Source organism: Vigna radiata, chromosome 6 (assembly GCF_000741045.1).
Source record: "Vigna radiata var. radiata cultivar VC1973A chromosome 6, Vradiata_ver6, whole genome shotgun sequence".
Lineage (NCBI taxonomy): Eukaryota > Viridiplantae > Streptophyta > Magnoliopsida > Fabales > Fabaceae > Vigna > Vigna radiata.
The window spans coordinates 2,185,415-2,205,075 of record NC_028356.1 but is presented as its reverse complement, the minus strand read 5'-3'; the positions used below and the strand labels follow the sequence as shown (position 1 = coordinate 2,205,075).

The 19,661-nt window shown below is 32.3% G+C and overlaps 4 protein-coding genes across 4 annotated transcripts; 2 read left to right on the top strand and 2 right to left on the bottom strand.

Moving 5' to 3' along the window:
* Positions 1–925: 925 nt before the first annotated feature.
* LOC106765118 (AT-hook motif nuclear-localized protein 16) lies at positions 926–2,819 on the top strand. The gene has a single exon (XM_014649623.2). The coding sequence runs from the start codon at positions 1,526–1,528 to the stop codon at positions 2,339–2,341; it is 816 nt and encodes a 271-aa protein (XP_014505109.1). The 5' UTR covers positions 926–1,525; the 3' UTR covers positions 2,342–2,819.
* Positions 2,820–2,897: 78 nt separating this feature from the next.
* LOC106765116 (pentatricopeptide repeat-containing protein At2g42920, chloroplastic) lies at positions 2,898–4,817 on the bottom strand. Its single transcript, XM_014649622.2, has one exon. It carries the CDS (start codon positions 4,738–4,740, stop codon positions 3,142–3,144), a length of 1,599 nt encoding a protein of 532 aa, XP_014505108.1. The 5' UTR covers positions 4,741–4,817; the 3' UTR covers positions 2,898–3,141.
* Positions 4,818–5,826: 1,009 nt separating this feature from the next.
* LOC106764390 (PLASMODESMATA CALLOSE-BINDING PROTEIN 5) lies at positions 5,827–9,485 on the top strand. The gene is made up of 4 exons (XM_014648678.2): positions 5,827–6,338; positions 7,370–7,873; positions 8,732–8,762; positions 8,917–9,485. Exons 1-4 carry the CDS (start codon positions 6,278–6,280, stop codon positions 9,089–9,091), a joined length of 771 nt encoding a protein of 256 aa, XP_014504164.1. The 5' UTR covers positions 5,827–6,277; the 3' UTR covers positions 9,092–9,485.
* Positions 9,486–12,017: 2,532 nt separating this feature from the next.
* LOC106764509 (glycerol-3-phosphate acyltransferase 1) lies at positions 12,018–14,458 on the bottom strand. The gene is made up of 2 exons (XM_014648788.2): positions 13,490–14,458; positions 12,018–13,092 (listed from the first exon to the last, which is right to left on the bottom strand). Exons 1-2 carry the CDS (start codon positions 14,219–14,221, stop codon positions 12,205–12,207), a joined length of 1,620 nt encoding a protein of 539 aa, XP_014504274.1. The 5' UTR covers positions 14,222–14,458; the 3' UTR covers positions 12,018–12,204.
* Between the last annotated feature and the right edge of the window lie 5,203 nt (positions 14,459–19,661).

The following is a 19,661-nucleotide window of genomic DNA, read 5'->3' as shown; positions in this document are numbered from 1 at the left end:
TTTGTTAATTTTTTTTTTAGATACCTAGACTATAAATCATATATAAATGTGAATACTTTTATAGTCATTATATCATTATATCATTATATTATATGAACTCAATTTATTAAGAGAGGATTCTCTATCTTAAAACATTAGTTTTTATCAAAGATTAAGATTTTTGATGAATCTTCATTAGTTCATTGATTTGGTATACTAGATTGTGACGATTCTATCCTTTTTTTACGTTAAAAAATTAAATTGATGTCAAATATCCAAAATTTTGAAATTTTCTTTAATTATGAGAAAATTCTATGTGTACATAATCTCTCTTGGCAACTCTTTGGTGATTGGAAACCTGAAATAGGAAAATAGTTTCTAAAAATTGTTATAGTGGAATGAGAAAGCCGATTCTCATTTGTTTCCAATTTTTTAAGGAAACTTTTTATTATATCTTTATTTGTTTCCAATTTTTTCATTACCTTATTCTAAAACATGTTTGAAAATAATTGCTTTTATTTTACATTTAACTTTTCATTATACCAAAAAAAAATTATATTGTAATATTCTACTAAAGTATTTATTGCTAGCTAAGGTGGTTCATACTGTTCCACGACTTCAAAGGGCAAAAACTCATCAATGTTAAACAATAAAAAGGGCTATTATAGATTCATATGCAAAAAAAAATGAAAAAATCACAGACCTGGAAAACTCGAGTCGAGTGTTAGATTTTAGATATTGTCCTTTGCTGAACATTAAAATATACATCGATGTTAATATATTAAAAAAAATTAATATATTTTAAAACATAATATCAATGTCTATTAATTTAATTTACATTAAAAGAACAGTAAAAGAAATTCCAAATTTGAAAATCTCTTCTTTTTTTACATTTTTTTTTTCATTTCATCATATCATATTTCAGTATCACCTAACAAGGTAATTACAGACACAATCTAGAACCATACATTCATGTCAACTAAAAAAAAATCTACAGAGTGAACAACTTTGACATCCCTTGCTTGTGGAACGCTGCAGTTTGAGTTTATTATTCTTTTATATTTATAAGTTACCTCAACTAATTATTGTATCAAAATTTGTAATTTAATAAACTAATTTACAACTTATAACTATTCAATGCTATGCATATATCAGCTATTATCTAGCGACTAGTTTTTGGAGTAATTTTTGTCAGATATATTTTAAAAACAGACTATACTTGCAAGCTTCCAACCATGCTTCTAGTGTTCTGCTAAGTAACAGAAAAAGTGCAGAGAGTTTGATAATGAAAAAGCACAGGCATATGCGAGAAAGATGGTGTAGGTGGGTAAGATTGGGAAGTAAAGTGTAATAATTATATATATGGCAAGAGATATCTGTTGGAGAAGGCAATTGACATGAGCCAAGTTAGTCAGAATTAGGCAGAGTAATGCATAAAACAACAATTTTTTGTTGGTTGGTATTACTTAACTCCTTCCTACAAAACAATCATTCTTTTGGGGTCCTATAAAATTTATTCTCATAATTCAACTACTTAAGCTTTTCTATGAAGCAGAAGAGAGCGATTTCCTCTTTGTTACTTCACATTTGCCTCAAAGTGTCCTCTGTTTGTGAAATGGATAGAAAGCAAGAACAAGAGAAGGGGAACTCAAACATGTCTGGCATTGATGTTACTGTAATAACTCCAAAAGTCCCAAAAGCAGTTTCACCTGTTTCTTCTGCAGCAGAGGGGGACACCTTAAGGCGGCCACGTGGAAGGCCAGCCGGCTCAAAAAACAAGCCTAAACCACCAATAATTGTCACCAGAGAAAGTGCCAATGCACTGAAGGCTCATGCTATGGAAGTGAGTTCAGGCTGTGATGTGAATGAAAGTTTGTTGAACTTTGCAAGGAGAAAGCAACGTGGCCTTTACATACTCAATGGAACAGGCTGTGTGACAAATGTAACACTGCGCCAACCAGGGTCATCTGGTGCCATTGTGACCCTTCATGGTAGGTTTGAGATTTTGTCACTGCTGGGGTCAATCCTTCCCCCACCAGCCCCTCCAGGGATCACAGGCCTCACAATTTACTTGGCAGGTGCTCAAGGGCAAGTTGTGGGAGGTGCTGTGGTTGGTGCTTTGATTGCTTCAGGCCCTCTTGTAATCATGGCTGCATCATTCATGCATGCTACTTTCGATCGTCTGCCTTTGGAAGATGATGAACTTTCTGCTGCAATGCAGAATCAGCATTACCAAAATGGACGCACTCACCATCTTGACATCTCTGACTTGTATGCAATGCCACAGAACCTGCTCATGAATGGTACAATGCCCCAAGAGATATACTCTTGGGCACCAGGGCGGAACTTGTCAAAAACCTGAAACTTACCACACTCTTGGTCAGTTGTTGTGTTACATCCATACAATGCACTGTAGTGTAGGTATTATATTTTCAGGATCTTGTACAAGCAAGGGGTCTTCTAAGCTTGATGGTGCTTAACAAGATCATATGCTTAATGCTTCTTCTACTGTATTCACAATACAATTATTTTAGCAGATTAGTGAGTGTTATGATTTTCAATACAATAAGATCTACTTTTCAGAGTTAATACTTTTTACTGCTGAATTTGGTTTCAGAACTTCGAAGCAAAAAAATGCATGAAGCACAGAAATTAAGATTAGCAAGTCTAGCAGGTTCAAACCCCCATCACCAATGAAAAAAAAAAAATACTTTAGGTACCACTAGACTAAACCAGGTAACAGTAAAAGTTGAATAAGTATTAATACTGAATAACTTTCTTTTTTCTGGAAACGTAAAATAAGGATTCGGATCACCTTATGCTTAGGTCAGCGTTGCAGACAGACCTACCTATATTCAAATTTGTACAAGTATTAACAGACGCCAGTATTTAATTGCTGTAGAAAAAACAAATCACTATTGTAATCAAAATAACCAAATATGACTGGAATAATTTGGGAAGACATAGTATAACAATAATGAAATATAGGCACTTTTTCCTCCTGATCAAACTATAAATCCCCGGGTATTGACAAGCAAACTGGATGTTCGGTTCGATTGTGAGATTCTCATACATTGTATTGTAAATCTTCTTTGTATCAAAGCTATTTCCTTGCATACAGCTTGGCTTTTAAATTTCACAATTTCATCACTTCGGAGATATTCAATCTTGAAGTGCAAAACCAGAGTTATTCAGTACAGAGTAAATTTCTCGAACTTTAGGGTGTAGCCTCCCCCCTGCCAAGAACTCGTGAACCTCTCCATGTAGTTCTATTGAACTGCATCCTGGTTCCTTCTCTACTAATTTTTCCTTCATCAAAATTCTGTGCTCCAATGCCTCTTCAAATTGGTTAGATGCAGCCTGAACATTGGACATAAGTAAATAGCCACTGGCTTCCCTCGGATTTAACTCAAAAACTCTTTGTGCTGCTCGTTTTGCAATTTCTACATTCCCATGCTTCCTACAAGATGAAAGCAAAGATCCCCATATAATAAAATCTGCCTCTATAGAGATACCCTTTATTAGTTCTTCTGCTTCTTCTAGGAGCGCAGCATGACCAAGCACTTCGACCATGCAAGTGTAGTGTTTTATTGATGGCTCAATCTCATACTTATCGATCATGAGGGTAAAATAGTCCCTTGCTTTTTCTACCGCTCCTAGATATTTGCAAGCAGTTAAAACACCAACGAAACTTACACAGTCTGGCTTTAAATTTGAGGATTGAAGCTTAGAAAAGTACTCAATTGCTTCTCTCTCATGACCATTCATGGCTAGTCCTATTATGATGGAGTTCCAACATGATAATCCCCTTGTGGGTGATGCCTCAAACACTTCAATAGCCTTTTCAATAGATCCACACTTGCAGTACATGTCAATTATTGCAGTGAGAACAATGACATTCAACTCAAAATTACATCTCTTTATATAATCATGAACCCATTCCCCATGTTGAAGTGCTCCCAAATGGGCACAAGCACTTAACAAGCTCACCATTGTAAATTCGCTAGGCTCGACCCTTTCTTCCTGCATCTTGCGGAAAAGCTCCAATGCCTCCATTAGCCTCCCATTCCTTACATATCCACTAATCATACAATTCCAAGTAACTGCTGTTCTTGTAGGCATATTATCAAACAGCCTCCTAGATTTATCAACTTCCCCACACTTAGCAAGCCCCATAATCATTGAATTGCAAGCTACCTCGTCAAGTTCCAAAAGTTCATCAAACACTCTTCTAGCCTCACTCATGAGCCCACTATTAGCATACATATGCAAGATGGTATTACTAATAAACTGGTCTTTTTCAAGACCCAATTTTACAACCCTCCCATGAAGCTGAGCTCCATCATGTCCAGCACCCAATTGAGCATAAGCCTTGAAAACAGAAGGGTAAGTGAGACGTTGGGGTTCAACAGCAGAATACAACATATCAACAAAAAGAGAAATTGCAAACTGAGGGGTGGAACTCCGAGAGAAGCCTCTGATGATTGTGTTCCAACAATAAAGATTTGGGTTTGGAATCCTGGTGAAGACCAAGTAAGCATAATTGATGTCACCATATGAAGAGGCACAGAAAGTGAGAACACGGCTTGCAGCAATGTGGTCAAGAGCAAGGCCAGTTTTGATGATGTGAGGGTGTATCTTTTGGAGGTCTTTCATGTTGAAGCATTGGTTTTGAAGCATGGTGAGGCATGGGTGGTCAGAGATGAAGTTTGCTATGGTGGGTGATGATGATGGTGGAAGTGCAGAACACAGAGTTGACATTGTGTGCTCACCACCACACTCTAAAACAGAAGAAGAAGATGATGAGGATGACACGGACCAATGTTTATCGGTATACACATTAATTTCTACAAAAAGATAATGTAATTAATAATTCATATTTACATTAACAATCAAAATGTATAAATTAAAATAATTGAGAATAAAAATGCTAAATTACCGTTAATACACGTATTTTTTTTAAGTTATTTTGTAAATTATGAATATTTTAATAATAATTTAAATAAAAATGAAAATGAAAATAACTATATATAATGTCATAATTTGGGTTAAAGTAGCTTAACAATGGTTGGCGATGCTGTGTGAACAAACCCTGGCGGCATAGGGCATTCTCTATGGTTACTTTAGGCCATATTGTCAAATCACTTTGATTTCTAACCACATGCTCATTATCACATGCTCCTCCACCCACATCAACATCTATAACTTCTCCATACTGTAATTTCGTTCAATCAAAAGTTTATAATAAGTCAAACACTGAATAGAAATGATAATTCTATTATATCTATTTCATTGTGGTAAAAATTAGCAAATATTGCAAATAATGTTGACTAAGTTTTTGTGACATGATGCAAGTAATTTGTAGTGGGAATTCAGTGACTGAGACAGAAATAGTTTTCACTTTGAAGAAAGTTTCAGACTTTTATGGTGTTGGGCTGCAACATCATGGCCACCGTTCTTTACAACAAATATGGAATCAGTTAAAGCACAAAATGATGAAAAAAAGCTGATAGTACAATCAAATGGCAGTAATAATAAGTTTTACACTTTCCCTCCTCCACGTAGAACTCACACTCAAACAGCAACCTTCGTTGCAAACAAAAACATCACAACTCATACCAATCCTTTTCTCAATTTTCCCTTCATGCAGGAACATAGTGTCTAAGACAAGAGAAAAATATATAAAATATATATATATATATATATATATATATATATATATATATAAGAGAAAGGAAAAATGCAAATGACAAAGTAAACCACTAGCAATATTGTCAGATTTTATATTCTTATAAGAATAAAGGAGAAAAAGATGAGTATAAGAAGAAGAAGGATTGGAATAAGTGTTACACAACAGTAAAAAAGAGGAGAATATAAAAAGAGAAAGCCAAAATGTGCACATAAGCGCCATCATTACAATCATCACTTACAAACCCACAAACATAGTCTATATTCCAAACAATTCTTCCTTTACTTCGTTTTCAACCTTCTTCTTCTTCTTCCTCACCTTTTTGCTCCTTCTCTTAACTCTCTCCCTCACCACACACACCCTCTTTTCTTTCTTAAATCTTCTCCTTTGTCTCTAACAACCGCACATACTCTTCCACTATTATATATACTTTTACTTGCATCATTAGCCCACACAACAAACATTTTCCCTTTTTACTTCTATACACCATTTACCATCTTTCATCATATCTTCCTTTCTCTTTCATTCATTCAAAGGAACAACTGCTATAACCGGGGAGCTACATTGCCGAGCAGCTGCTAGAGAAGAAGCTGAACAGTAAAATCAAATATGCAAAGAAGTGTGTTTTACTGTGCAATATCTCTCCTGCTGTGTCAATTACTCTGTTCAGGTAATCAATCCCCTTTGTCTGGTTTGTTCTATAGTTCTTCTATCTTCTCTCTCTTTCTCTTTTTGGTTCAGCTTTGATGGTTCTATTCGAAAATGTAGCTCGGTTGCTTCCGTTTTAAGATATTGCTTCTTACTTCTCACTGTCTTTGCCTCTCATTTTCATTCTGTTTTCAATTTCTTATTCTTTATCTTTTGCACTATGCTGCGCTTTTCTCTTTAATATTCTTTTGGACCCCTTGAACATGTTTTGAATTCTGAAACCACAAAGCACTTTTCTTTCTCTCAAGTTTGGTATTTCTATTGCTTTATTCTCTTCTAGTTTTTCAGTTCAACCAGTATCAGTATGGATATACATGTTGACTGATTCGGTGCAAATCACTTTTTCTCCTTGATTACTCCATCCTGGCTTCTTTCTGTTGGAATCTAGTTTACTAATTCAGTTTTTATGGATAATAATTTCCCAGGATCAAAATATTGTCTCTTGTATTATTCCATTAAATGCCTGTTCCAGCAATTATAGAGCCACGCACACCATAGAAAAATTTAAACGAGTCCTTTTCTTGCTCATTTTTTTCTGGGATTTCACATAGGACAGTTGCATCCAACCTTTCTCCCGTTCCACCGTTTCTTGGAAAGATACAAAGGGCCCAACTGCATTGACTTCTGTGTGCCTCTCTGTACATAGGATACCCTACCTGTCCTTAACTGCCCACATAGATGCCCTATTCCAAGTTGTTGCCTTTTGAATTAACAGAGAGATTTAAGGGCCTAAATATAACCACTGGCTTGTTTGAATTAAAAATTCCACAACTTTTCTAATGAATAGCATGACAGACAGGTTTTGTTTTCCATACAGGGTAAATAAATGCATTGGCCTTATAGGCAAAATTTGAATCCAGCTATACTTCTTTTGCTCCTCAAGCAGAAAAGGCTTAAACTGATTTCAAATGTATATTTGATTTCTGTGTTCACATGATGCTTTAGATAAAGTAGTACAGAACAAAAGTAACTCGATTGTCATTTCAAACACAGGTTCAAGTAGGACAGTGAAGGAAGTACCTGGACATGTGAATGTACTAGGACATGACCAAGGGAAACAAGAATTCACTGTCTCAATTTCTACAGTTCAGAGGGATATTACCACTCCCATTCCTACCATTCCCAACTTAATTCCCACCACCCCCACCATTTCAACATCTCCATTCCTCAATCCCAATTCAAATCCAGACACTGTCTCTCCACCCTCCACATTCCCTTTTACCACGCCAACCACCGTGAATTCCCCGTTGTCTTCAGGTGCAAGCTGGTGCATTGCTAGCCCAACTGCCTCACAAACTACCTTGCAAGTTGCATTGGACTATGCCTGTGGCTATGGTGGTGCTGATTGCTCTGCAATTCAACCTGGTGGAAGCTGCTACAACCCAAATTCCATCAGAGACCATGCTTCTTATGCCTTCAATAAGTACTATCAAAAGAATCCTGTTCCAAATAGCTGCAATTTTGGTGGAACTGCTGTCATCATTAGCACTAACCCAAGTAAGCCTTTTGCTGCCATGACTCTCCTTGTAAATTTTTTCAATCATGTTACATGCATTTTAATTTTAAAACAAGTCCTGAGGTATGGCCAAGTTATTGGGTAAATTAAAAGTTGAAATAAGAATTACCCTTTAATATATTTTGTTTCCAACATAAAAAGGTGAACTTTACAGGTAAACGATAGTATTATTATAAAAGAAAAGGAGACCAGAAAATTTGTAGATGAAGTGTTTGCCAAATTGATTCACAGACATGTAGGATTGTAGGGTCGGTCACTTAGGTTGGTAATCAGGCACATCCCTGTTCATGATTTTTCGGTTTCATTTTGAACAGTTTATTGGTTCTTTCAATAGATTGTAGATTCTGACTTCATGTTGGGGATGCATGAGCTAAAACCATTTGAGTGATGCAAAAGTCAAACTTTTTTGGAAGCAGCATCTTCAAAGCCTCCTTTATGTATTGTCACAGAGATTTATTGTTTCACTAAATGTGCATAAACATGAGCTAAGTATTGCACTTCATCACAATTTTTTCATTAAATGTGCTTATACAACTGGTAGAATACTAATAATTGTGAATTCAAAATGAACTAACATCATGCTTTGGACAAAGTACATGAACTCATTGGCTAGGAAAAATTATTATTTTTAATCATATTTAACCAATCATAGATTTGTTATAATCACTCCCACCTCTCACGTATCCACCTTACAACACCTTCATCTAGTACTGCACAAATCATGTACATTTGAAGATGATGTACATTTTTTGTTTCGTTTCCAGCGCACAACACGCTATAAACCTCAGTATTATTTGGTTGTTGAGAACATTTGATGAATGCATTTACTTGTTTTGCAGGTACTGGGGCATGTCAATATCCATTTACTAGGTGGCCCTTCCTTGCTCGCATATAATTATATATACTTTCATTTATTTATTCCTTTTAGTATGCCGATATAGTTTCATTTGTTATTATGTTGCTTGCAACAGTTGCAAGAGAAAATATTATCATATAGTTACTAACTTGGTGTTTGAAACTGCAGCACTAGTACATCAGTGTTGAACACAACAAACTCAAACGGAGCAAACGTGTTTGGTTCAGTGCCAGTGCCCACAAACCCCTCTACCTCTGCTGCATCATCTGACACATTAAATAGCTTTGCAGATATTTGTGTCATTCTGTGGATAGTTTCATCTTTGGAAAGAAATTATCTCTAAAATGACTGGGAGTTGGATCTACTGCTGCTCTGAGCAAACAAATTTTGCCCTTTTACAGGCTTTTTGGGAGACACAAAAAGCAAATAGTAGCTGCATGACCATCAACAGCACATAAATGGTAGAAAAACATGGTACAGAGAAAAGGCAACTTAAGATGATGGACATTTGTAGAGAGATATACATTAGTTGCTGTACATACTTTTTTTATTTAACTTTCTGTGTTGTTCACATTTCTCTGTTGAACTGTTAGAATTAAAAAAAAAAAAAAAAAAACATCTTTGAGCTGCCTTATCTGTTTAATCTTATAGATTAGGGTCAGATTTTGCTGTCAAAAACTCAAAAGTCTTATCTACACAGTGACTCAGTCAAAGACAAACATTTTTCTGGTATGTTTTCTTTACAGATAAATTAGAAACTTGAAAAAGCAAAGAGTAATGATTACATATATATAAAATATCAGCATGACAGAACAATTTGCACAACTAAAATAGCATTGTTTTTTTTTTCTTAATGGATTGTTCTACACAGATTGATTAAACAGTGTGCATAGTGGAGGGTGTGAACTTTGGTTCTGACTATAGGAATTTGTTCACATGCCATGTACTGATATCCCAGAAAGCATAGGTCCCCTACTCATAGTGTTTGTGGCATACAACTTTGTAGCCATAACAATAATTGAAATTGATGTTTGAGTTTGGTGAATTCCCACATATTGAACTGCATGCAGAGAAGGAAGAGGTTAAACAGTGCAATGCCATATTCCAACCACTGCAGTGGTTAACTTTTTCAGTCACTACACAAAATAACCAACAACCCTCTTTACCTTCACCAGGAGTGACCTACACCACCTTCTAGAAACACATGTCAATGACCATCTATGTCATTTGCAGAGGGAAAAAGTTAAAATAAGATTATGTTTAGAGTATATATAAATATATGAAGTTAAGTTAAATATACTTCTTATCATTGTAGTATGTTTAAAAATAGTTATTGTAAAAAAAATTGAACATATGAATATTTGAATATATATTTATGATTCTTAACTAACAAATTCATTTTAATGAAAAATAACACATGCAAACCCGATCCCTATGCACAGGACAAATTCCTCAAAACCAACATAAAGAAAAAAGACAAAAAAAAAAAAAAAAAACTTATTCAAAAACAAATTTAGATTACACAAACTTATTCTATTATCCACCAATGGTGGAGTTTGATTTGATGAACATATCTTTCATAAATCTAAAAAGAAGACAAAGAAAATATTTTTAAAATGATAATATTCTTTTCTTAAATTAAGTTTAAATAATTAACTTATTTTCTATTTATAAGTTTTATACTTAAACAATAAAATAATTATTCTTCATCTAATTATACAATGTCTACTATTAAACAATTACCTACATCCATACAATAAAAAAGTTATTCAATTTGAAAAGTACTTTTCAGATAACACAAATACATATTTTAATTCTTTGGGACAATAGTAATATCAAATTACAAATTTGATCTTCGACAGATTATCTCAATTTAATTAAAAAAGTATTTATATTATTTATCATAAAGAAAAAAATTATCTGAATTTTCCAAATACAGAGTTACAAAAGTTAACTGTATGAGTTGAATTTAATACGTGTATTAGTTGCAGTATGGTTAATACTATTATATGACAAATACATGCATTTAAAAACACCTTAGTTTTTTTTTTAAAATATGTAAGAAAGTTATTATTATATAATAAATTAATAATAGAGCAGTAACTCAAAAGTTGTTGTAAAAAAATCACTGCTCTTAAACTCTTAAAACTTAGATGAGTACGTAGATTTCTCTCATTATGTTTATGCATGAAGTTTACCAAAAAAGGGATATTAAACATTGGTAAGGAATTTCCTTTTTTATAATAGTTTCATGGAAAAGAAATACGTAATTATATTTAAATTTATTAAAAAAATCGTCACTATCAATGTTTACAACTGTATCATAATTTTTGTGTGCATTTTTAAGATACTTTAGTTATAGTACAGTATTAATTCTTGACCATGAGTACAACATTGATACCGTTTGACCCATAGCATGGAAACAACAACGTTGTATTCATATTTAAAGTCTACAACAAAAGTTAGTTTTGTTAGGTAGGTTGGTAGTTTTCGGAAAACTCAAAAATAGCTTACAAAAACTAAATTATTAATTATTTCATTTGATAAACACTTATTCATATATTATGTTTGACTGCATTCCATATCAAACTAGTCGGTTTATTTACAAAGAAATGTTAAATAATTATTTTTTACCATTTCGAATCTAAAAAAATATTTTACAATATTTATAATATGGTAATAAAGGATTAACTTATTAGTGTATCGATATTGAATATTGTCCAGGTAATTACATAAATCCTTTATGTAATTCTTGAATAATTAAAATTAATGTGGCTACCTACCTGTCAACATCATATACATATATTTGCCTGTGTTTTCCAATGATAATGATAACAAGGAAAAGAAGTTTACATAGGAAATTGTAACCCCACATATTATATAATATTAAACAAATGATTATCTGAACTCAGACATACAATAACCACTTCAAGATTAAAAATTAAATAATATGTATTAATGTGTAAAATATTTACTCTTTAGTATCACATTGTAGTATCTTCAAACTTATTTTTTTAATGAAAGTTTGATTGTTTAATATTTTGATTCATTTACCTAGTAATAATATTTTGTTAAAAGATGAGTTTTATTTTAAATAAAAATTTGACAGTCTAAATCTCATTTTCTCTCCAAAGCAATCATATTCTCAAAGTAATAAGTATTTAAATAAATGTTGTATATTGAATACTAGTTTAGTTGTTTGGGAATTAATCTAAACAGGTTTTAAATGTTTAACACATCAATTAATATGATTTGTTGTTTATTATTTTGGTCACAATAATGTTTGTACTTATGTTGTATTTGCAATCTAAGTTTACTTCTAAAATATGCTAGTTTCATATATCACAATCATAATGGTAATATCTAACCAAAAGAAAAACATAAATTAGGCAACAAAGAAAAAGTGTACAAAATGAAATCTAAAAGATTAGTGGTAACCCTAGTCCCACATCGTGATTAACATTTTGTTGTCCTCTTGTCTTGTTGGACAATCCCTTCATTCCCTGCCAGCATCATGTACTTATCCCTCCTTGTGAGTGTGGTGCACTCAAATCCCAAAGCATCGGCTAACTGTTTCTGTATAAAGTTTGCGACTTCACAGCTTGATCTTCCTCCAGCACATGTAAGTTCTCTGGGAAGTTTTCCAAGAACCTGAATGTAACAGCTAGGCCTTGGATTCATGAAAAAGAAAATAGGGTCCAAGCATTTCAACCCGCTTGCAGTGGTCCCATAGAACATGCTCACATGAGTATTGATAGCAACAGGCACAATCTCATCAGCCAATTCTGCAAAAAGTGAGCTGAACCTCAGTAAATATGGTTCCCTACAAGTTGTTCCTTCAGGACACACCACCAAATCCCCTTCTCTCAGAAGCCTTTGCATTGTTTCACCATCTTTTTTTCTGTCCCTTGTTAGTCTCACTGTCCTTATAGGGGCTATCAACTCAGACACCTTACTCAAGCTGTATGTCACTGCAGTCAAAGGCTTTGCCAAACATGTGCTTAGGAAAACAGGATCAAGAAGAGTCCTGTGAGTGCAAACATATAGGACCCCTTGCTTTTGCTCTGACTTTTCAGGGAGAATCCCTTTGATTTGGAGATTTAAGCCACTCCAAACCCCTAATGACAATGCCCATCCATAAGGAAGTAGAATGCCTAGAAGGATCCTATAAATGGCCAAAAGAATTCCAAATGGAAACCACATGAACATAACCAGAGCTGCTGAGGGTGTAGGCAGGAATGCTAGTCTTCCATCATGAAATATTAAGGGCTTTGGATATTTGTCCCTTGGCATCACTGAGCTAAAGTTGTTCTTGCTCTCTTCATTGTTCACCACATATGCTTCCTGCATTGTCATGTAGCTGAAATTAGACACTATGAATGCATTGAGACAGACTTAATAAAAACGTGTCCGTGTCCACTGAATTATAATCTGTATCAAGATTATAAAAACAGTTTGTGATAGTGGCTTTGGTCACAATGTCAAGGAATTTTTTGCCTTTGATGTAACGCAATCATCACAGTCCTAGCTGTATCTATAGTGACAAATAGTGATGGTGACTGCAATTCAAAACCTTGACATCAGTGCAATAGATTTACAGTATTTTGTGCCAATGAAACTTGACAAAATTTTCTTTTTAATTTAAATGGTCTTCTTCTTTGTTATGATTTGTTAGGCCCTTAAGAGCGCTGAACACGCAAGAGTTAAACAGTAACTGGGGTCATTAAACAGAGGAGCATACCTTGCAAAGGGAGAGGAAAAGATGATCATGAACAGCAGAACTTCCAACACCAATATCAGGTTTTGTGTCTCCAAAATAATCCTTCAGTGCTCTGTGCTTCACAAGTAAACCAGAACCAGAAAGCAAACCACTGAAGTAGCAACCAACAGTGTGCAACTCCGTGCCTACAACAGCATCAACGCTCAAATACTCCTTAAGAAACCCTTCCACCATAACTCTAGGCACACTCGTGAAGACAACTTTAGACCCTGCTGAGGCCAGAACCTCGTAAGCATGAAGGTTGAGATTCTCCAAATAAAACTTGGGTAAAACCGCCCTTGATATACTATCCATGGCATTTGTTCTTAGCCCACAAAAGGTGATAAAAGTCATGACCTTAAGCCTTAGCTCGTGGTTCAAAATCCACAACACAGGACAAGACAAAAGCAAGAGGAATGCTCTGAAAATGCTGCCACCTTCAAAGGCAACAAGCATGAAATAAGGAAAGAAAGAGTGGGACCTCAAAAGGACTCTATGAATGTCACAAGCCACAAGTGTCTGAGACTCTCTACTCTCAAAATCATATTTGACAACACTAGGGAAAGAGGAAGGTTGAGGGGGTGGTTTGGATGACAAATACCCGAAATGGAACCCATAACTTTTCATTTTTCTTGCTGCTCTATAGTAAGAGTTGGCAAGCAGCTGGTACAGCACCCACTCTGCAAGCCTCAGCAGCATCATTGGAAACTCCATGCTCTTTTTTCACACCGGTTGATGAAGATGTGTTTCAGAAGGAGAAAAAGAGGCAAGAACAATAAATAGAAGAAGAAGAAGAGTCGGAGTGTTTATGGGTGATGAAGAGCGGGTGAGCAGGGAATATATATAGAGTCATTAAAAGGGTGCATGATGAAGTTTTGACTGTAGCATTTGGTTAATCACACTGCTGGCATTAACTTCACCTTCCCTTTTTATTTTTCTTTTTGTTGCCGTTTATAGTATTGGCTTATATCATCTTGCAAATGCTCTGTACATGGTGCCAGATAATATTTAGCTTGGCTACTCCTGACATAAATGCAGTAGGTAGGTTAAAATGTTGGTGACCGCCATGGAGAGCTTTTGGTATTTCTTTGAAATCTTTCCACAAGCACACGGTGTGCCACTAATTTTAAATGCCGTTGGAATGTGTGTGAATTATCTCTTTGAAAAACACCCTTTGGTCAAACAAATTTCCTTACAAATTTTCCATTTTCTTTTCTCTTCCCACAATCCAATAGCAAGTTAGATCACCCACATCTTCGAATCATTTGACTTTCCAAAACCAATCACAGAATCATCGGTAGTCAAATTGCAATTGCTTCTCTCATTAAAAACCTGTCGTTGACTCTTAGTTCTATTTATATATTATCACCACCGTTTCATTTTACGTTTCTGAGATGTTTTATTAACCGTTTGACTTTGTTATGTTATGCTCTGTACTACCAATGCATTGCATTCCCAATGCTATGAATAGTTACAGGATTTGATTTTAATTTTCCAACTACCGTTCATTTGAACTTCAACTTAAATGAAGTGATATTTATGACAGCAATGCTGTGATCATGGTTGTAGTAGAGAAATGAGAAGCATGCAAATGTGTTTGTGTGATTACTAGAAAACATGCATGGTAGGTAAAACAGCAAAGATACTATTGAAAATGTAATGGCATGCATTTGGTACAAATGGTTTGAAAAGCTTGTGGAACTTGTTTTTGTGTGTGAAGGTTAGAACAGCAATTCATGTCACTCTCGTTTTGTGGTTTGGTGAAGCCTCAATCATTTGATATTGCTGTTCAATGCACGTAGATTGTATGGAAAGGTTAAGAAGATTCACGTATCTATGGATGCTTCTTTCTCATTTTTGTTTTCTCTTTCTTACATCAATAACACAAGTTTCTTAACATTATTTCTGTAATACCCATGAAAAATACCTATTCTAATGAATAGTAGTAAATTTTATCATTAGTAATAATAATTTTTAATGAATAGAAAATATAATTAAGGTTAGAAACATTTAAATTATGATAGAAAATTATAATAATTTCAGAAAGAGAGGTTTAAAATTTTGAGAACCTATTTTAAGAGGTTTTGTTAAAAAAAAATGAATAGTAAATAGTGAATATTAAAACGTGAATAGTAAAAAGTGAATAGTAAAAATAAATAAAATAAATTGAGATGATAAGAATTTCTAAGTTGCATGATTAAGGAAGGATAAGATTTGTAAGTGGTGATTAAAATATTAATAAAATAATATTAAAATAATAAATAATATTAAAAAAATAATTTAAATGGTAAAATTTTTGGACTATAAATAGCCATTGGAGAAGAGCTTATTCTGCACAAAGAGAGGAAGAATCAAGTAAGAAATCTTGAGAAGAAAGAGTTAGGAAGAAAATTTTAGAAGAGTAGAGGTTCTGGAGGGTTTTCGGGAGAACAAATTCGGAGCAAGAAATTGAGTCTGAAATAGAGGTAAGAGGAGCTAACATTTCTAAGTTTTTATATTATAAAATATTTTTTTATAACTATTTATGTCTTGAAATTTTGTGCAATTACTGTTAATGAAAAACCTATATGCTTGTTGTATAACTATTTTAATTTCTGTGATAATGTTATATGTTGTTGTTTTGAATATGTGAATAAGAAATTTGTTAATAACACACATTGAGGAACACTTTGGCTAAGGAAAGACCTGGTACTTAAGTTGTCCATTGTGACGCACCTCTCTTTCCTGGAAGTCTACTCGATGTGTTTTTAACTAATTCTTATCAAACAGATTTTGTGTAGTTAAATTATTTTGTGATATATTTAATTTGTATGATTTTTGGGGATGAATGGACTTTATGATGTTTGTATGAATTATTGAGTGTATATCCTTTTTCTCACATCTATCTGGAAGGATAAGAAGATGTCTAACCGGTTTTGCCAGATTCAACTTCTTGATTTCCCAAAACGTTTATATTAAAATTATTTTTTTATGGTAGCTTACCATTACTTTTTGTGTTGAATGTATTATATTGGACGCGAAATTTATGTATTTGAGCGTAATGGAAGTGTATTATGATATCATATATAAACTTAATATTTTTGTTGTCTATGATGAAATTATGATTGATAGTTGCATCGTATTTACTAATTTAAAGTTTTCTCATGTCTATGAATGAACCATAATTATATCACATCAATTAAAAAGGTTAAGAGTGGTGAATATTTTAAATATTAAAATTGTAATGAAAAATATTTTACGAGTCTGGTGTCGAAGAAAATATTTTTGAGTTTAGAATCCAACAAAACAAGAATCACTTCAGTTGGAATACTGTAGAGAAAAATTACGAGTAAAACATTGAGCAAAGATCAAAGTAGACAACACGTTATTCTGAATGTATTTTTAGACTTAATTTAAGTTAATGGATGTCGAGTTCTTTGAGTCTAATAGATAATCCTTTTTTATTCTCTAATCTTATCGTATCATTAGGATAATTTATATCTATTTCGGTAGTTAAAAAGGATGGTTTCCTTTTTGCCTATGTAAGGCGATAGGTGGATTCCAGTCCTGTTACTTTTCCTCTTTCAAGAGGGTACAAATATCTCACCAAGAGTTTCTGACTTGTGCTGAGTATTGTGCTTGGTGAATGGATGTTACTCACCAATGTTTTTACTCGTAAGCCCTTGAAGAATTAGGGAGATATGTCCAATGCAACGTGCGTAGGACGACTCTTATCTACGATCCATATGAGGGATTGGTTTTGGCATATACTTAACAAATGCGTAAAAATCGAGATAAATCCAATAGCTACGTGTGAAATGAGAAGTGATTAGAGTCATATGAGAAGTGAGTAGTGTCTGAAGTATACGTGAAGGTAGTATGTTTACGTTAATAATATTATTAAACATTCAAAGTGTGTAAGTAGGTTTATCTGTAACTTATGTTTTTTTGTATTCGGTTAGCTCACCCTACTTGTGTGTCTACGATGATCGTATAACTCGTGTCGTTATACGAGAGTAGATGATGTTTCAGATAAAACTGAAGACATTTAGTTCCTTACCTCTATTTCAGACCCAATTTCTTGCTCCGAATTTGTTCTTCCGAAAACCCTTTAGAACCTCTACTATTCTAAAATTTTCTTCCTTACTCTTTCTTCTCAAAATTTCTCACTAGATTCTTCCTCTCTTTATGCAGAATAAGCTCTCTTCCCATGGCTATTTATAGTCCAAAAATTCTACTATTTAAATTATTTTTTTAATATTATTTATTATTTTAATATTATTTTATTAATATTTTAATCACCACTTGCAAAACCACTTGCAAATCTTATCCTTCCTTAATCATGCAACTCAGAGATTCTTATCCTCTCAATTTATTTATTTATTTATTTTTTACTATTCACTTTTTACTATTCATGTTTTACTATTCACTTTTTTTTTAACAAAACCTTCTAAAATAGGTTCTCAAAATTTTAAACCCCTCCTTATAAAATTATTATAATTTTCTATCATAATTTAAATGTTTCTAATCTTAATTATATTTTCTATTCGTTAAAAATTATTATTACTAATAATAATGCTAAAATTTACTACTATTTATTAAAATAGATATTTTTCATGGATATTAATTAGCTATTCTTTACTTTAAATATTTATGATTAATTTTAATACTCTTAATTCAATTAAAAGATAGATAATTGATTTGTAAAGTTTTATGTGAAAAATAAAATACTTTTAAAAATGTAATGTAAATAATTGTGATTTATTTAGTACGAGTAACAAATAAAGAATAAGAATTCAAGTAATATTTTATATATGTTTAAGTATAATGCAAGTAATATTTTATATTGTAATTGATTTTCTTAGAAGATAGATATCGCTATCCCTTAAAATGTCGAGTATTTAAATCTAAATATTCTTGTATAATAAAGGATTACTGTTCGTATCTTTTAAATTTATCTGATATTAAACATAGTTTGATTTTATATTAGTTAATTTTGTCTTGTATTGGTATTTAAAACCAAATATTTTTATATATAATAATGTATAATTATTTTCATTGAACAACTTGATTTTGATGAATCATTTTATACTTTTTTTTATCATTACAATATTACTTTCTGGTTATTAAAATTTATATAACTAAAGTTAAATAAAAGTAAAGTCCATTTTGTTATTTAATTGAAACATTTTAACATTAAACGTGTAATGTAATTCAATTTTATTTTAAACAATTTGAATAGTTAAAGAGTTTAGTTAATAAATGTTTAAGTATGTCTTTGTCTTATTGACATAATTTTAATACTTATATATATATATATATATATATATATATATATATATAAGGATATAAATAAAAAATATCATAAATTCAGAAATAATAAAAACAAATAACAAATTGCTTTCCCATAACATGAAAAAAAAAGTTGAAGTCTGTTATTTGCCTTTGTACTTCTCTCATTATTCATGTAATTGTGTGACAGACAAGTTTCTTACTCAATACCTTGTAAATATAAAATCAGACTAATATAATTAATAACATACTAGAAAAATGCGAGAAAGCAAATATCATTATATTTTTTTCAAAAATGAAAAAGGAAATAATAGTAAAAAGTATATAACATATGTTATTAAAAAGCAAAATATTAAACATATTTATAATTTGCAAATGTAAACTAATTATAAATACTTAGGCTTAAAAGAATAAGTTAATAATTAAATAGACAAATTGTGTTGTAAATATTATAATTTTTTATTACTGTAAATTTTCAACTTTAAAAATTTAAAAATTGAATAAAACTTTTAGCTTTTAAATTTTGAATAATCATCTTATTTATTATGGTTTTGAAAATTGGATCAAACTAAGTGATTTGACCAGTCAAAGAACAAGTTTGGAAACAAGCCCCGTCAATGGGCAAAACAATATCTCTACAACCAATAAGAATTCGTCAAATACGGTCAAACTGATGGATTAAACTTTTTTTAAGGGTTTTAAATAAATTATTTTAGAAAAAAAATTCTTTTAACAATTTTTTTTAACAATATATTAACCTGTGATTGATTTATTTTAAATATTTTTTAAAAATAAAAAATAAATTCAAACATATTGTAATAACACATATTTTGTTGTCAAAAAAATATTTAAATTTTTTTTAATATATATAATCCATTATTTT